At 40.4% G+C, this 17,224-nt stretch overlaps 1 protein-coding gene across 2 annotated transcripts; it reads left to right on the top strand.

Annotated features, from left to right (window-relative positions):
* Window positions 1-980: 980 nt before the first annotated feature.
* LOC112266818 (phosphatidylinositol transfer protein alpha isoform) lies at window positions 981-16,393 on the top strand. Of its 2 annotated transcripts, XM_024444656.2 has the most exons (13): window positions 981-1,161; window positions 2,392-2,422; window positions 5,649-5,794; window positions 7,073-7,096; window positions 7,337-7,428; window positions 7,731-7,738; window positions 8,437-8,511; window positions 9,037-9,120; window positions 13,560-13,637; window positions 14,143-14,253; window positions 14,661-14,783; window positions 14,938-15,003; window positions 15,786-16,393. In XM_024444656.2, the coding sequence occupies exons 1-12, from the start codon at window positions 1,145-1,147 to the stop codon at window positions 14,983-14,985; spliced, it is 837 nt and encodes a 278-aa protein (XP_024300424.1). In that variant the 5' UTR covers window positions 981-1,144; the 3' UTR covers window positions 14,986-15,003; window positions 15,786-16,393. The 2 variants fall into 2 exon arrangements, with proteins under 2 accessions (XP_024300424.1, XP_024300425.1); XM_024444657.2 differs by lacking the exon at window positions 7,073-7,096 and having other exon boundaries at window positions 986-1,161.
* Window positions 16,394-17,224: the final 831 nt, after the last annotated feature.

Here is a 17,224-nt window from a genome sequence, read left to right on the forward strand (position 1 = left end):
GAGGACAGGCTATTACAGTTCACTACTACACCACAACTCAGCTGCCCAATTCACTACTATTTTTCTTGGGTGTTGTTATTAACACACCAATTTAAGAGAGTTGGAGTGAAGTGATACTTGAAGAACAACATGATGCCAAAAAACATGTAGGTATTTTAGATGATTTGCTTGATCACTGGGGATTAGTTGTTGAGGGGTAATTAAAGTAAACATTAACGTTCAAGTGAAAAGCACAATACAGAAACAATACATGTTTTCAACTCTCACCTAACATCATAATGGTAATAGGAGTGTTTCACACATGTACAGCAGTGGAGGCTGGTGGGAGGACCTATAGGAGGACAGGCTCATTGTAATGGCTGTAATGGAAGACATGGAATGGATTCAAACATGGTTTCCATATGTTTGATACCATTCCATTAATTCCATTCCAGTCTTTACAATTATTATTTGTGTTGCTCTAGTCTTGCTCAAGCTTATTGAAGGCTAAACCACTGGTTTGACTTGCTGAGGTTGCTACTAACCTGTTCCAAAGACCGACACAAGAAAACACCGGGGGTTACTGAGTTCACCCTCCACCAACTGTCACAGCCAAGAAGCCTGAATGAGGAGTGAAACTGGGAGGACTGGAATAACATTTGGGCTCAGTGAAACTGAACCACTGTGTCCGGTGAAACAACTTACAAACCAATGCACTCCACTTAAAACCCCCACAACATTTGATCTAGGTAGACTTCAATGGAGGAGCTTACAGTTTTCCATAAGTAAACTATGTACATGAGTCTGTGCATGTGGTCCAGGCATAACAAAAAAATTACCTCACCAGTAAAATAAGAATTTGCATGTGGTTAAATAACATACTGGTTTTCATGTGTGATCAGCGCAAACCATGGTGTAGTGTGTTTGTTTCAGGTCTGTATGTTTTGCTTCGAATAAGGATGAGGTTACTGAATGGAGGTGACTGACTTGAGGTGACGCCGCGCCCCTTTCGGCATCTGTCAGGAAGTGAATTCAAGAAAAATAGGAGCGCAAAACCGCGGAGACCGTGGGTCGCAGACGGACAAACATACCTCCGCCGAGTTTGAGTTTTAAACCAGTAAGCGAGACATCTGAATGCTGCATATACACGGACAACACTACCAAAATGCTCATTAAAGAATTGTAAGTAAAAATGTTTGGGAAAATATGGTGTTTAGTTAACGTGTCACGCAGGAGAACGATGTCATACACAGGCAAACCATTGGGAAAATGTATTGTGTGACAATTATCCTCTTCGTTTATAGTATTTTCTCTGTTAGTCTAGTATAGCCTACTTACCATTTGGGAATTCAAAAAAAACACGTGCAAGTTGGTATTCGCTGTGTTTTATCTTTGCGTAAAATGACAAGTTTGTCAATGCTATTGACTGCTTGTTGCCTGTCTTCACTGTATGGACTGTATGGATAGACTCATTGAATTAATTAATTAAGTAAAAAATAAAAAAAACTTTGTAACCATAATTAATTATACTCATCCCATGCATCGTCAGGCCTACTAAAAAAACATACAAGGGTGTGCCTTTTATCTCAAACTAATCCAAAGTATACACTTGCATGACATGTCATCAAACTCATTGGTTACGAGAGTCAACAACTGCCATATCAACGTGTCATCCTGATGCCACAAACCTGCCTGTATCAATACCGTAGAATTAGTATGGTGCCTGTCTTGGCTCTCATTACGCCCAGATCTGTTTTATAATGAAATATTCAGTGCTGCTTAGACTAGGGACAGGTGGTGATTATTGCCTATTGTAGACTGGCAGAGGATGGGGCCAAAGCGAATTGTTTTCTGATAGTAGAAATCTACACCGGGCTTCAATTTCCTCTGACAATATTACAGCTAGAATCAGTAGCACGTTCAGGCTTGTAATGTTTATATTTGATAGGTAGAGCAGGACAGTATGGTCAATAATCCATAACGCGATAAATTGCCCGACTTGACGGTAAATAGAATATTAATGTGCACCACTTTTTTTATCCATGAAACTACTACTAGTTTGATGGTTGTCGCCATCAGTTGTCCCATTAACAATCCCTCTTATTAGCTAGCTTATTTTCTTTCAAACTTCACATTTCTCTAGTATAGGCTACTTATCGTCATGAACGATGTAAGCGAAATGCCTGCGTTAAGTGGTCGGTGTCGATTTATTTCAGATGTATCGTCCCGGGTCTATTAGGCTAAACGTGTTTTGATTAGCATACTCTTAGCAGTTGCTATCAGAGAATTGTCAGTCGGGAACTAATAAATCAAGTGATAAATTAGATGAGCAAAAACATTTATTCATGAGCTGCAGGTGTTGTAATGTGTTGTAATGTGATGTTGCGCTCTCTCTCTCTCTCTCTCTTCTAGTCGAGTCATCCTCCCCATATCTGTGGAAGAGGTAAGTAGCGACCGAGTGTCATTTATTTGTGTCTTGAACTCTCGCTTCATGTCACCTATCAAGCTGGTCACGCTACATTCTCGTTTTCTGACTCAACGGTCAAATTGAGGTCAACCATTACCTAGCCCCGTGAACGTGCCGTACGCAAAAGCGGAACGTTCACGGGGCCAACCCGTTACCTCACGTGCCTGTGCTCTTGAGGAATCAGGGCCGTCTGTATGTCAAGCAGTTGGTATGCATTATGTTCCTCTAACCTTCAAGTTCCTGTTTGTACACACGCCTTTTATGATGGTGTGTGTGCACAGGATGTTGGCATGGTTTCCATTATGTTCACGATTGCAGTGGTTAGCCGGCCACACACAGTCAGGTCGGACATTGGGCAGAAAATATTAGCCATATTAATTAAAACGGAGCACCGTATTCCTGACTGAAGCTTTGCAGTTGAAGTCAGTAGTTGTGGGTTGTTCCATGTCATTTCAGCAAGCCATGTCACCCACCATCTCAGATTGTTCTGAAATCATTTCTGTAATTAGAAACCAATAAGATTAGCCTTCCTGCAACATTATTTTGTTGAAATAAAATTTGATCTCTGAGAAATTAAGCTTATTGATTGCACCCAAATTGGCCAATTTAGTTTATAGGATTCATATAATGTTTGATAAATATAGTACCTGACATCTGATTTCGACCTAACTTTTTTAGGTTTATGGCCCATCCTACATCCTTATATTACCAGGTTCTGACTACTAGATGCTGCTGTTCCTGTATTAGGTGAAAAAAGTTTGAAGAACTTAAAGGGATAGTTCACCCAAATGACAAAATGACATGGGTTTCCTTACCCTGTAACCATTTTATTGTCAAGGTATGACAGCAAGGAATGCTAATCTTTAGTGCTGAGCGATTAACTTGGTTATTTTGTTGGTTATTTTTTGCTTTTTAAACAACTAATTGATGTCGGTTCAATTATTTGAAATCCATTTCGTTCTGTTTTTTTTCTGTGAGCTCAATGCGCACATTTCGCGGCAGTTTCTCTAGAGATAAATCAGATCATGTCCAAACTGTGCAACGTAATAGGGAGTTGTAGTTTCCAAAAGGCCAATGTTATTCAGAAAATGTGATGATTAACTACAATCACCACAATCCATTGCGTGGCTCCTTGTCCAGTCTGGTTACTTTATGCCTGCTCCAGAAGACTGAAGAATGTGCAATCAAGAGGGGACACATAGAGAGCAGTTTCTTTGAGGTATCTCTACCTGAAAATACATGATCTAAGTGGTTGATATTTGTTATTCAGCAGTCATGAAAGTATGCCTTATTTACTTTGAAGAACTACTAAAATAGTGATTTTTGTCATATGAGTTGGAATGACAAAGTAATCAAATAAAACTAATGTAATATACACAATGAAATAATTTTATTAGTGTGAATAACTGATGATTAGTAAGTGATAAGCAGTAATGGGCAGTCACTACCATCATTGGTATTTCTGTGTTATTCTATGTTACAGCTTTCAACTCACATAATGCATAGTGCATTTAAAATATCAAAACTAAAATCATTTTTTTTTTTAGAATCTAACCAAAACCAACCGACCTCAAATCACTAATCTCTCAACACTACTAATCTTATCTGTTTCTAACAACACAAACGATTTCAGAACAATCTGAGACGGTGGGTGTCAATCCTATTTCTTGTGCTTTTTGAGGTGGAATGACCCTTGTATGTTCCGACCAGATTTATTTTCATCAGACATAATCTTGCATTCCATCTTGGCAACAACTTAATCAGCAACAGTGCTGATTCCACTGTTCTCTCTCCTTCCTTCTCAGTCTCCCTCTCTTTCTCCATTTGTTCCCAGAGTTCAAGTCACCAGCATCATTCCCCGCTCGTTTTTTTTTTTTTTTTTAATTTAAAACTGAGATTTGAGTCTCAATCGTTTTCCCCAAAATAAGATTCCAGATCAAGGATCATAACCCTAAATTCCATTCATAGCCTTACATAAGGGTGATTCCTCATTGGAACAAAAACATACCATAGAAAGGTACTTTTGGAGGACATTTTCTGTCTTTATATTGAAAAAAAATAAGCATAAACCATTTTAGACTTGGCAAATGTTTCAATATATTGTTGAACATAATATATTCTACATGCATATCGAAGTTCCAGAATGAGGTCTCTCTGCTACTTTGACTTACAGTATAAAAATGGATTCAAAATAGTTGCCTTCTTTTGGTGATTTGCAGGATGTGCAATGATACAAGTGAAAGGAGGGCTGTGATTGATTAAATTGCCTGCTATGCCAATTTCTCTGTACAAAATGGGCCGTAACTTTAAAACTTCCACAGCCTGAGGAAGATGGACATATGAGTCACACGCACGCAGGGGAACAATAAGTGAAATGCTGGTTTTACACGTGTCGTCACATTCCTAACCACCTACTCGCGCATGAGATGGAAGCACCAAAATAAACACTGTTCGGTAGAGGATGTGATTGTACCCCATCTTCCTCCAAATAGAGCTGTTTCACCTGTTAAAAGCATATCATTTTGGCATGACTTATCTAATCAGCCCGGTACGAACTATTCTGTGTTTTTAAATGTCAGTTGGCTGTTGGTTATTGAGTAGTGTCAATGTGCAGCAAGCGAGTCACCAGTTCCCTGTGGGTCACTAGCTCCCTGACGCACAGTGGCCGCGTTCCAGGACAACTTTATTGCAGTCACGCTGCACACAGCAACCTGTGGTTGCGTGCCACGTCATCGACTGCTGATGGGTGACTCAAGGCCTGTGGTGGTGGATGGATGGGGTGTGCTGCCTAGGCTGGTACAGCAGAGTTGGAGACAGTAATCCACCTGCCAAAGGTCTTTGACAGAGCTCTACATCCTGAAATCACTGGCAAGCATTTAACGAGGGAATTGTTGGCAGAGAGACTGTCATCAAAAAAAGAAACTGCCACAGATGGCTATTACAGTATTTTCCTTATGCTTGCTGACAATACTGTTATCCTGTTGAGCTGTTATGCTGAAGTCGGTGTCTATCTGGGCTAAATGCACAAGGAACTGCCAGTGGTGAATACGGAAAACTGTCCCTGTACAGGTGCTCTGAGGAGTGAATGGTTAGGGATGTGCCCACTGAAGTGGTTACAGCTGTCTGTTAATACAACTTGTGAACAATGGGGATTATTTAGTCTGTGTGTAACTGTAGGTCACTCCTTTCTTCCTCTCCACAGTACCAAGTGGGGCAGCTGTACTCTGTGGCTGAGACCAGTAAGAATGAGACGGGTGGAGGAGAAGGGGTGGAGGTGCTGAAGAATGAACCCTATGAGAAGGACGGAGAGAAGGGCCAGTACACCCACAAGATATATCACCTGCACAGGTACGATTGGTCCATCCACCTATCCATCCATCTACCCAGTGACTCCCATCCATCCACCCACCCACAATCACCCAATGGTACAGTATATACCCATTGTTTCTTGAAGAATGTAACTCATAAATCCGTCATGAGCTCAGTTCAACTGAACCCAAAATATAAGCTTGTTTTACTCCATTGTAAACAATATCATTTTAAACAAATACTGTATAGCCTCAAAACATGGTTGAAACTATAATGGTCAGTCCTTGCATCCATAGGTTATGTCTATCCCTCAGCTATTTCACAAGAAATTGGCAGGGTGTTCATGTTCTTATTATTTGAACTGCAGATTTCCACTTTTTATAAATAAAAAAGATCTTTAAGAAATTATAAAATAGTTTGACAACCCTGTTTAAATGCTTTCAAATTGTACTGAGAAAATAATATATATAAAAAAATATAATATTTAAAAAATATATAAATGCAACATGCAGCAATTTCAAAGATTTTAATGAGTTACAGTTCATATTAAGAAATCAGTAAATTTAAATCAATTAGGCCCTAATCTATGGATTTCACATGACTGGGCAGGGGTGCAGCCTTGGTGGGCCTGGGAGGGCATAGGGCCACCCACTTGGCAGCCCAGCCAATCAGAATGAGTTTTTCCCCGCAAAAGGGCTTTATTACAGACAGAAATACTCCTCAGCTCCCCTCACTACCCCACCCTCAGACGATCCCACAGGTGAAGAAGCCGGATGTGGAGGTCCTGGGCTGACGTGGTTACACGTGGTCTGCGGTTGTGAGGCCGGTTGGACGTACTGCCAAATTCTCTAAAACAACGTTGGAGGCAGCTTATGGTAGAGAAATGAACATTCAATTAGCTGGCAACAGCTCTGGTTTACATTCCTGCAGTCAGCTTGCCAACTGCACGATCCCTCAAAACTTGAGACATCTGTGGCATTGTGTTGTGTGACAAAACTGCACATTTTAGTGTCATTTTATTTTCCCCAGCACAAACTGCACCTGTATAATGATCATGCTGTTTAATCAGCGTCTTGATATGCCACACCTGTCAGGTGGCTGGATTGTCTTGGCAAAAAAGAAATGCTCACTGACAGGGATATTAACTAATTTGTGCACAAAATTTGAGAGATACAATTGTTTGCATGTGGAACGTTTCTGCGATTTAAAAAAAAATATATATATTTATTTTTTGCTCATGAAACATGGGACCAACACTACATGTCCGTTTATATTTTTGTTCAGTGTATATCAAATTCAACCGTTTGTCTTTTTCAGTGATGAAGATACGGATCTCTCATGGTAGGGTGGGCTATATTTAAATAGGGTGAACTTTGAGCACCTCCTATCTCCTGACTTTTGGCATTTAGGGCCAAAAAGGCACTTTCTCACCACTTCTACCATTGGCAAACGTGTGGGAAAGTTTTGTTCAATTGGGTGCGTTCAATTGGGTGCGGTGGTTGAGGTCAAAGGGATGTGGTCAAAAAGTGAGTTCATATGGATTTGACCCTAAAATAATAATATCTTTCTTTTTCTCTGCAGTAAAGTGCCAAACTATGTGCGCATTCTGGCACCATCAACTGCTCTTAACATCCACGAGAAGGCCTGGAATGCTTACCCCTACTGTCGGACTGGTAAGTCCCCTGCTCTTTGTTACCTAGCCCTTCTGTAGTGAGAGAATATGTTGAATAATTAATTTGGGTATACACGCTAGCAGCCAGCACTGTGAGGACATGCTATTGGAATCTATGTAATGTCTGGACCAATAGCCAGGCATTGGGTATTAATGGTGTATATAGACAACTTCTCAGTTTGATTGACAAGGAGTTAGCCAATTTCTAACATGTGCAACTATTGAGATATTATTTTGAACGTTTGTTCCCCTAAACATTGTTTACTCTCTGTCTCCTCATGTCCATCTCTTCCCCTGTTGCAGTTATTACAGTAAGTACTTTTTTCTTCTATACATTTACATATACAGTATGTTACTGTTTACTTGCACACTATTCAGCTGTAAACATGGTGAAAGAGGAGCTGGTAACCTTGCCTGTCAAAAGGAAAGGAGAGAAGCGGATGGGGCTGACTTAACACAGAGACAGACAGACGTTTTGCCAGGGTGAACGTGTGTGTGCATGTTTTTTGTTGTTGTGATATTGACTGTACATTTGTTTATCCCATGTGTAACTCTGTTGTTTTTGTCGCACTGCTTTGCGTTTATCTTGGCCAGGTCACACTGGTATTTAACCAGGTAGGCCAGTTGAAAACCTGTTCTCAACTGGCCTACCTGGTTAAATTAAGGTGAAATATATATATATTTTTTTAAATGACCAGTACCACTGCTCATAGCTGATGTATGCCTCAAGTTGTAATCACTTATAGTCCATATATTAAGGTTAAATATATTACTTTCAGTTTCAGACCTGGGTTCAAATACTATTTGAAATCTTTCAAATTCTTTGGATTTTTGCTCTAGCCCAGGATGGGGTTTACTGGTTAAGGACTATTCTATGGATTGATTAAGCCAGCATGCTCAATCAAGCACACATAGTATTTGACATGATTTCAAATAGTCTTTTGAACCCAGTATGTGTTGGACACTTGATTGATCTCATTTATGTTATTACTTGCTCTTCCTTCCGCAGAATGAATACATGAAGGACAATTTTCTGATTAAAATTGAGACGTGGCACAAGCCCGACATGGGGGTTCAGGACAATGTGAGTGAGCAGCTAATGTAATGAGTCTGAATGTACACCATGTCAAGCATGGACCAGCGGCACATTTAATTCAGTTGGCGGACATCACTAGTCCTTTTAATTTAACGATTTCCCCTTTTTATTTAATTTTATCGATCAGACGCCAATCAGTCACTTCCATTGACGTCATTTCATTCCATGTCATTTCCGTGTCCATCCTCTGACTTGGTGAAAGGATACGGAAACCCTTCTCGTGTTTGCATTTTTAGTTCTCAGACCTGCTCTGTTGGTGATGACACTGAAACAACATTTAAACACAATGTATCAAAGTGCTATGTAATCAGGGTTGGGGCCAATTTCAATTTAATTTCCCTCAAAATTGGATTTAGAATGTGCTTTTCAGTTTATTTCCTGAATTGAGTGGATTGAAATGTAATTGGCCCCAAGGCCAACCCTGCATGTTATACCTAGTCTATGTAGTGACTACTAGTGAGGCATTCTTAGCTCTTGAAGTGGGTAACTTACTATAAATGATTCCCTGCATAGGTACACGGACTAGACCCAGATCAGTGGAAGAAGACTGAAGTAGTCTACATTGACATCGCTGACAAAAGCCAAGTGGATGTCAAGGTGATGGCAGCGATTGATCAGTGTGAATGTACTAACAATTTATTTGTAATAAGCATTCTTTGAAACTCTTTTACTGTTCTAAACCCAGACACATCAGGGTTGTATTCATAAGGCAGCAAATGGTAAAAAATTGACTGAAACAGGGAGGGATTGCCTGAACTTGTCCAATAGAAATTCCCTTACTGAGAAAGCAGGCTTCTGGCAAATGGTTGTGGCAAATCTTTGGCCAAATTGCCACAAATTTGTGGCCAGCTCATATTTTAAAATGAAATGATTTTCGTGGCAAACTGTTGCCACAAATTTGCAGCGACTTGTGAAATTCTGGAAAACAATACTGGGAAACTTGTGGCGAACATTCTGTTTGCTGGAAATTTGCTTCAAACTGATTATGAAAATGCAAATTGAAACAGGTTTTTGATTACTTTGTGTATTAACAACATTGAAATGTATATGCGATTTGGTTTGTGTCGATACATTTAAATGAACTTCCTTCTCACAGAGAACTAAACATACTAAACGTACTACAGGTCCTTCAGAAAGTATTCCCACCCCTTGACTTTTTACACATTTTGTTGTTACAAAGTGGGATTAAATTTTATTTAATTCTTTTTTTCCAATCTACACAAAATACTTTAATGTCGAAGTGGAAGAAAGTCACATTTATTTTGTATTTTTTTAAACATGAAGTAAAACCCTAATACTGCTTATCTTGATTAGATAAGTATTCAACCCCCTGAGTCCATACATGCTAGAATTACCTTCAGCAGCGATTACAGCTGTGAGTCTTTCTAGGTAAACTAGCCAGTCAGTGGTGCTGACAGATTGAAACTGATCTAGCTAGCAACAAAATGTGTTTCACACTATCCCATAAAACATGACATGCTTACCAGCCATCAATTAGCTTACACAATTAGGAAGATTTAAGTTAAAACACTCACTTGACAACTTCGGTAGCTAGTTAGCATTTTCCACCTGGTTTGAGCTCAATGTGTTTACCAGTAGGGATGAAACGGTTACCGGTTTCACGATAAACCACGGTAAAATTCGACGGTTAGTATTACCGTTTCAAATTTGAATTATCATTAAAACCGTGTTTGATTACCACGGTTCGAAAAACTCATATGGTAAATACTGTCCAGCATCAACCAAAGTTAGCAACAGTCTGGCGCAGCATGCAGTGTGGGTTTTGTTTTGTGTGAAAACATGCCGGAAGGCAGTGACGCTGCTCGGGAGATTTTTCAGCCTTCTAAGAGGACCAAATCTGAAGTGTGGTCGTATTTTGGGTTTTACAAGAGTGCTGAGGGAAACCTAATCGAAGATGGTCACCCTGGCAGAACATGCAGCAAAAAGAAATAGCTGCGAAAGGGGGCAACACTTCAAATCTCTTGAGTCATCTTTGTGATCACCACCCGCTACTTTATAGCGAATGCAAGGTAAGTTAACTTTTAGCTCAATGCATGATGTGGGGGAAATGTCATGGTTTGTCTGTCAAACATGCTACTGGCTTGTCAATCATTTTAACGGAAGCGTTCAGTGTTACCTACTCTTGTAAAAACACTGCACATTGTCCTGCTGCTATACCCGTCGTGTGTCTGCAGACTCTATTCACCCATTGCACACAATAACACCTTATGTAGTTTAGTCACCCAACCAACATATATTTTGTTCATTTAAAATCCGTCAGACGTCAATTTGGTTGTAAAAGTGTTTCAACGGGAGAAACACTAGACTCCTATACAAGACTCCTGTATTTATGTCAATTGCTGTGCTCATTGCAATTACTATCACTGTCTTAAGACTCGTTTGTCTTTATGTAAATTGTGCATGGGCTCACTGCATATACTCAAATGCAACACAGAAGATTGTGTGAGTGAATAATAATTATAATGTAGTAATAAAAGTAATACATTTTCTTTTCCCTTGTTTACAGAGTGGACGTGCAGCAGGCAAACCCAGCGATACTACTGGTCCCTCATCTACAGTTGTGAACTTGTGACACAGAAACTGAGCAAGCGTTTAAAAGGCAGGCTGCTTATGCACCCACGTCAAAAAATGCTCAGGACCTCACTGCAGCCCTTTTCATATTACATTGCAAAGGTCATGATGCCATTTCAAATTGTTGAGAGGCCTGGCTTTCTGAGGCTGATGAAGGTTGCCGTGCCTCACTACAAAGTGCCATCGCAAACATTTTCCAAGACTGAAATCCCAAACCTGTACAACCAGGTTAAAGCTGATGTTGGAAAAAGTTTGGCTCAAAGCACATGGTTTGCTGCAACTACTGACCTCTGGACCAGTGAAAGCAGGGGGTGGTTCAACCCTACACCTCACCCCAGACTGGCAACTGGAATCAAACTGCCTGGAAACACAGTTCTTCCCAGAAGATCACTCGGCTCACAAAATAGTTTTTGAGAATATGCTGGGAGAGTGGTGGTTGGGGGGGGGGGGTCAACAAGAAAGACCTGGTCTGCATAACCACAGGCAACGCATCAAACATGATCAAGACTTTTGAAGAGTTCCCAGATCTGTGGCTTGGGTGCTTTGAACCCGGCCACCTCAAAGGCTCTGAAAATGCAGAGCGTTGACACAGCAGCCAAGGCCTGCCGTCATCTGGTCCAAGGCTTCTCACGGAGCTGGAAGAGAAGGAGAGAACTGAGAGAAAAGCAAGCTGCCCTCAACATACCACTGAAGGCTCTGATCCATGATGTGGTGACCCGATGGGGGATCTACACACAAGATGCGTGAGCGTTTCCTCAGCCAACAGCAGCCAGTCTGTGTGACACTGGCTAGAGAACGAGGAACATGGAATCTGATGCCCAAGGATGCCGACATAAGTGTCATGGACCATCTGTGCCAGCTGCTTAAACCTCTGAGAAAGTTTTTATAGATGCACTTGCCTCAGAGACATGAGTGACACTGTCAGCCATCAAACCTGTCCTGGACCACGTCACCTGTGATGTTCTGGTGGAAAAGGATATGGAGCCATCCCTGACCAAGTGTAATGAGAGAAGACCTTAACAACAGACACATAGAGAAGGCAAAGAGTCATGCACATGGCTTGTTTCATTGACCCCAACTTCAATAGGAGCTTTTTAGATAACCCTAAGGCAGCAGAGCGGGGAAGAGGGTCAGATTCTGACCACCCCAGAAGACAGAGTGAAAGAATAGATCAAGGTCTACCTGTCTCTGCCACCCATTCCAGCAGAAGAGGGTCCACTGGTGTGGTGGAGGGGCTATGCATGAGAGCTGCCTCACCTTGCCAGGGTTGCCAGGAAGCTTTTCTGCATCTCAGCAACCAGCGTGCCATCAGTGTTCAGTGCCAGCGGGCACATTGTCTCCCCTCGCAGATCACTACTTAAACTGGACCAAGTAAATATGCTGACATTTTTACATTTCAATCTCAAGTAAGCAAAGGATGTCCAGGATGTTAGGCCAGCAGCACCTTATTTCATTATGAAGGAGAGAACGGACAATCAATCACTGCTGTTCATTTGATTTGTTTATATATTTGTGTTATTTTAATGTCAACACATGCACATTAGATTTGTTTACATATGGTTCTATTGTTCTTACATGCACATTAGATTTGTTTACATATGGTTGTATTGTTCTTACATGCACATTGGATTTGTTTACATATGGTTGTATAGTTCTTAAATGCACGTTGCTTTACTTGTGTTGCTTTTATATGCACATTCGATTTACTTAAGGTTGTGTTCATTTAAACCTGAGCTAGGGAAACTTGTACCTCTCATGGCCACATGGTGCCATATTTAATGCTATTATTTTAATGTTTATGCACTCAAAGTGCAAAGTCCTGCTAATTTTGTTTGTTTTCAATATAGAACTTGGTGAACTGATTTCAGTGTTTGTATCAGTACTTTTTGAAAATTTTCCAGCACATTTGAACAATACTGCGATAATACTGATAACCGTGATCATTTTGCTCACTATAATCGTGATATGAAATTTCCATACGGTTTCATCTCTATTTACCAGAAACGGCTTCTGTCTGGTAAACTGTTGCCACTAGTGGCAATAAATATTGTTGCCACAGGTTTTCCCTGTGGCAACAAACCCATATGTCTATGGGTTTGCCACAGATTCAAATACTTGTTTGCCAGAAAAAAAAACTCTAGTGAACGATTTGCCACTATTTGCAATAAATATTGTTGTTGCCAAAGGTTTCCCGCTGATTCAGCACTAGTGGCAAACCTTTGCCACAAAATGTTGCCAGAAGTTTACAGACTTGCCACAAATCTGCAGGAACTTTCCCAAAACCAATTATTTTTAAGGCATAACACTTCATTTTTACTTGATAAATGTTCTACTACATTTTGCTACGGTGTTCCCTAATGAGTACGACCCAGTTATCTGAATAGAATTAAATAGAACACTGGTATCTTTGCATCCTACTCATCTGCTCACTCTGCTCCACACAGGACTATAAGCCAGAAGAAGACCCTGCCATATTCAAGTCAGAGAAGACAGGCAGGGGCCCCCTGGGGCCTAACTGGAAGGTACTACCCAAACCAATATTCCTCCACTGTTACCATACTTTTCACATCAGCTAATTTCACACGTAGCTGTATCCAGAGTCCTACAGTATATTTAGACAGTTGGGCCTGTGTGGTTTCTGTCTGAACGTTCCGAGAGCGCCAATTTCACCTCCATAGTCGTTGCTAAGTGATGTTTCCGCATTGCGCTGTTTATTTCTGATAGTTTTCTTCCAAACCTATGAAGATGTCCAGTGAAAGCAGATATGCAATTTGTTGACACCACCACAACACCGTACCAACTTGGATACACATTATCCCGAATGCTAATAAGTAAAAACGTTTGTGAAATTCGCTGCGCTGTTTTGCTTGAGAATAAATGTTCCGACATGGCGTCCGTTCTAAAACCTGGCCGAAACTCTCTTGATATATGACTCTGGCTGTATCTATTCTGGTTCGGAAGCTCTTATGTGTTGTCAACTATTCTGCCTCTGCTTGAGGGTGTAATAACTTGTCTTTACCTCTGCAGAAAGAGCTTCCCAGCAACACAAACTCTCCTCACATGTGTGCCTATAAGTTAGTCACAGTCAACTTCAAATGGTGGGGAGTCCAGAACAAAATTGAGAACTTCATTCAGAAGGTGCGGTAGGAGACCTGTCAATTATTCCAGTATTTGCATAATATTCCATTATGGTGCCTACATCTTTGAGTGCTTCCGTTCAAACCTAGTGCTAGTACAGAGGCAAAGTCCAGTATTTTCATATCGCCCAATGTTCATGCAAAAAAATGACTCCGCCCTGGAACCCTTGAAGAAGAAACTCGTAGACAGAGTTGGCTGAGAAATAAGATATCCAAGCTGTGCAGTCTCTGGGTGTGACAAAAGACTAGTTTACAAAAAAGACTAAAAAGTGTGTTCTGTCCTCTAGTGGACAGACAGTGATTTGCCAGAGACATGCTACTCCAAGTTGCACTTAATAAATGCTGATATTACTAATATTTTTTTGAAGTAATTGTTTTGTCTAATTTCTTTCCCTTTCTGATTTCCAGCAAGAGAAGCGATTGTTTACAAAGTTCCACAGACAGCTGTTCTGTTTGATTGACAAATGGATCGGACTGACAATGGAGGACATTCGCCGTATTGAAGAAGAGACCCAAAAAGAGCTGGATGAGGTAATTTACTGTACATTTGTTTGGTCTTTGGCATCAATTAACTCCGAATGAGATGTACAGTACTACTGTTTTGTCATTAGGCAAAGGAAATGTGTTGTCCTGGATATCCTACTTATTGAGTGTCTGTTTTTATCTGTGTGTTTGTGTGTGTCAGATGAGGGAGAAGGATCCAGTCAAAGGGAGTTCTGCTTCAGAGGACTGAGGCTGTGCAGCTGTGATTGTGAGTACTGCTCTGTCTGGTGGTCAGTGGGAATTGAGACTGAGTTCAGGGAGGTGTTCATTAGTGTGCGTAATGGAAAATGCTTTAAAGCAATTTCCAACAGAAAACAATGATGAGCGTTTCTTATAGGACAAGTCCAGGTATGTCATTCCCTGTATTTACAGTAAGATCATTTTCTTCCGCTTGGTACCAAACGAACACGACACACATGAGGAGCTCAGGACGTGCACCTTACCCCATATGAATCAAATACCGTGTAATCGCTCCGATCTCATACTCTATCACGTTTCCCCAACTAGTGGCCTGCGGGCCAATTTTGTTCCACATTTGATTTTATTTGGCCCACAAGTTTTCTGAGCAAGGAAAACTATCTCGCCAATAAGGGAAAAAAAGTTGGACATAAGACTGTAAAAAAACAGCAAATCATCTCCAAGTCATTTTAATTCCCATGCGTATTAGCAAGATGCACTGTATGTGATCTTATACAAATCTAAGCAAGGTTTGAAACTAGTGTTTGTCAGTTATATTCTTTTTGGGCTTCTTGCAGTAAATTTTTAGTCTACAAATGTATTTGTAATTATGTTTCGGCCCCCTGACAATCTGCTCAAGAAAATAATTAGCCCTTGACTGAATCTAGTTGATGGTCCCTGCTCTAAATCTTCAAGCAATAAGTCCTCTTATAATTGTGCACAAGGGAACAAGCCTTGTCTATCTTGCAGATTTGCATTTTATAGATTATAATCAAGTCGGTCACACATCTTTCTCTCGTTCCACTTTTTCAGATCTGTTACTGAAACACCAGCATCTCTGCCCTGCCCTTGTACTTGGAAATGATATGGCTGCATGCAGACCCCTATACTGTCCAGGCAAGCCATGGAGAGGTCCCAGCAGCACAGAGGTCCACAGCAACCTTACCTCTGGTGGCCATCACATTCCTAACTAATTATGTCACTTGTCGACTTTTTTTTTTTTTAAATGGGAATTTTGTTTTTGAGTTGTAGTGATAGTATTTTCTATTGTCTTTAATTCCTCATGTGTTTTGTGGACAAACCTGAATTTGTGGGTCACTCCTGTCTTTCAAAGTACTACGATGTCTCTGTATTTCCCTCTTGGTTACAGTGCATTGTTCTTGCCCGGGGACAATCTGCATCAGCAGGCCAACCTGAATCAGCAGGCTGAAAACCAGTTGTAGTGTTATGGCTTTGGGTGTACGTCTTTTTGGGGCAGGAAATATGGAACAATATACCTGGTCTCTGAGTAATAAATCATGTCCTGTACTGTATTTTTCTGTATTAATTCACAGGGTCATTTTCTCTGATTTAATTGATTGAGCAACATTTATTGTTCTATACAACCTATGTTATTCAATATAAAAAATAGTATATTTATACTCTTTGCGTTCTGATTTGTTTTCATTGGTGCAAGAGCTGTGTTCCCATTTTTCCTGACTTGCTTGATTTTCTTTACTTCCTTTTAAGTCAAAGAATTTCACAGAAATGGTTTAAAAGATCACGGTAAGTAAATCTCTTAACAACCCGTTGTTCAAATGGTCTCTCAAAATGGAACTCACGTCAGTGGGGTTTCCTAACCGTAACGCATTTTGATCCCACTTATTTCACCCTGTCACCCTTTTCACTTGCACAAATCCCACACCTTTTTCTGTAGATCTATAGACACCAATTTAGACTACAGTCAGACTGACTGAACAGAAGCAGGCTGCTTGATGAGAAGGCTCGATCCTGTCATCCTGTGTAAGTCAAGGACCGCCACAGAAGGTATGTTGAAGGGGGAAAATATTGCTATGTTGATGATAAATGGGAGAGTGGAGTGATTCAACTTTTAAAGTAGCTTGGGACAGAGGAATACATTTGATTTTGATGCATAGTTGCTGTCTTTATATGATGCCACTTTTATGGAGCCAGCTAGCTGCCAAAAGGTTGAATGTACGTATCGTAAGAGAATCCATACATTAAATTGTTAGGGTCGTAAGAAAATCCATGCATTAAACGTGAAATTTCATCTGTGAACATACAAACACCGTGTTACGATTACAGACTATCATACCTTTTAGAGTTTTGGCAGTTATCTCGCCAACAAAAAAACGTACACCAAACGCCCTTTGAGGAGTAGTATGCGAACCAGAAAAACACAGTATTTAAAATTAAAAACTATAGTCAGGGAAACCAGAAAGAAGAATCCTGCACGTTTTCAAGTAAAGTCT

Source organism: Oncorhynchus tshawytscha, linkage group LG14, assembly GCF_018296145.1.
Source record: "Oncorhynchus tshawytscha isolate Ot180627B linkage group LG14, Otsh_v2.0, whole genome shotgun sequence".
In the NCBI taxonomy this organism is placed as follows: Eukaryota; Metazoa; Chordata; class Actinopteri; order Salmoniformes; family Salmonidae; genus Oncorhynchus; species Oncorhynchus tshawytscha.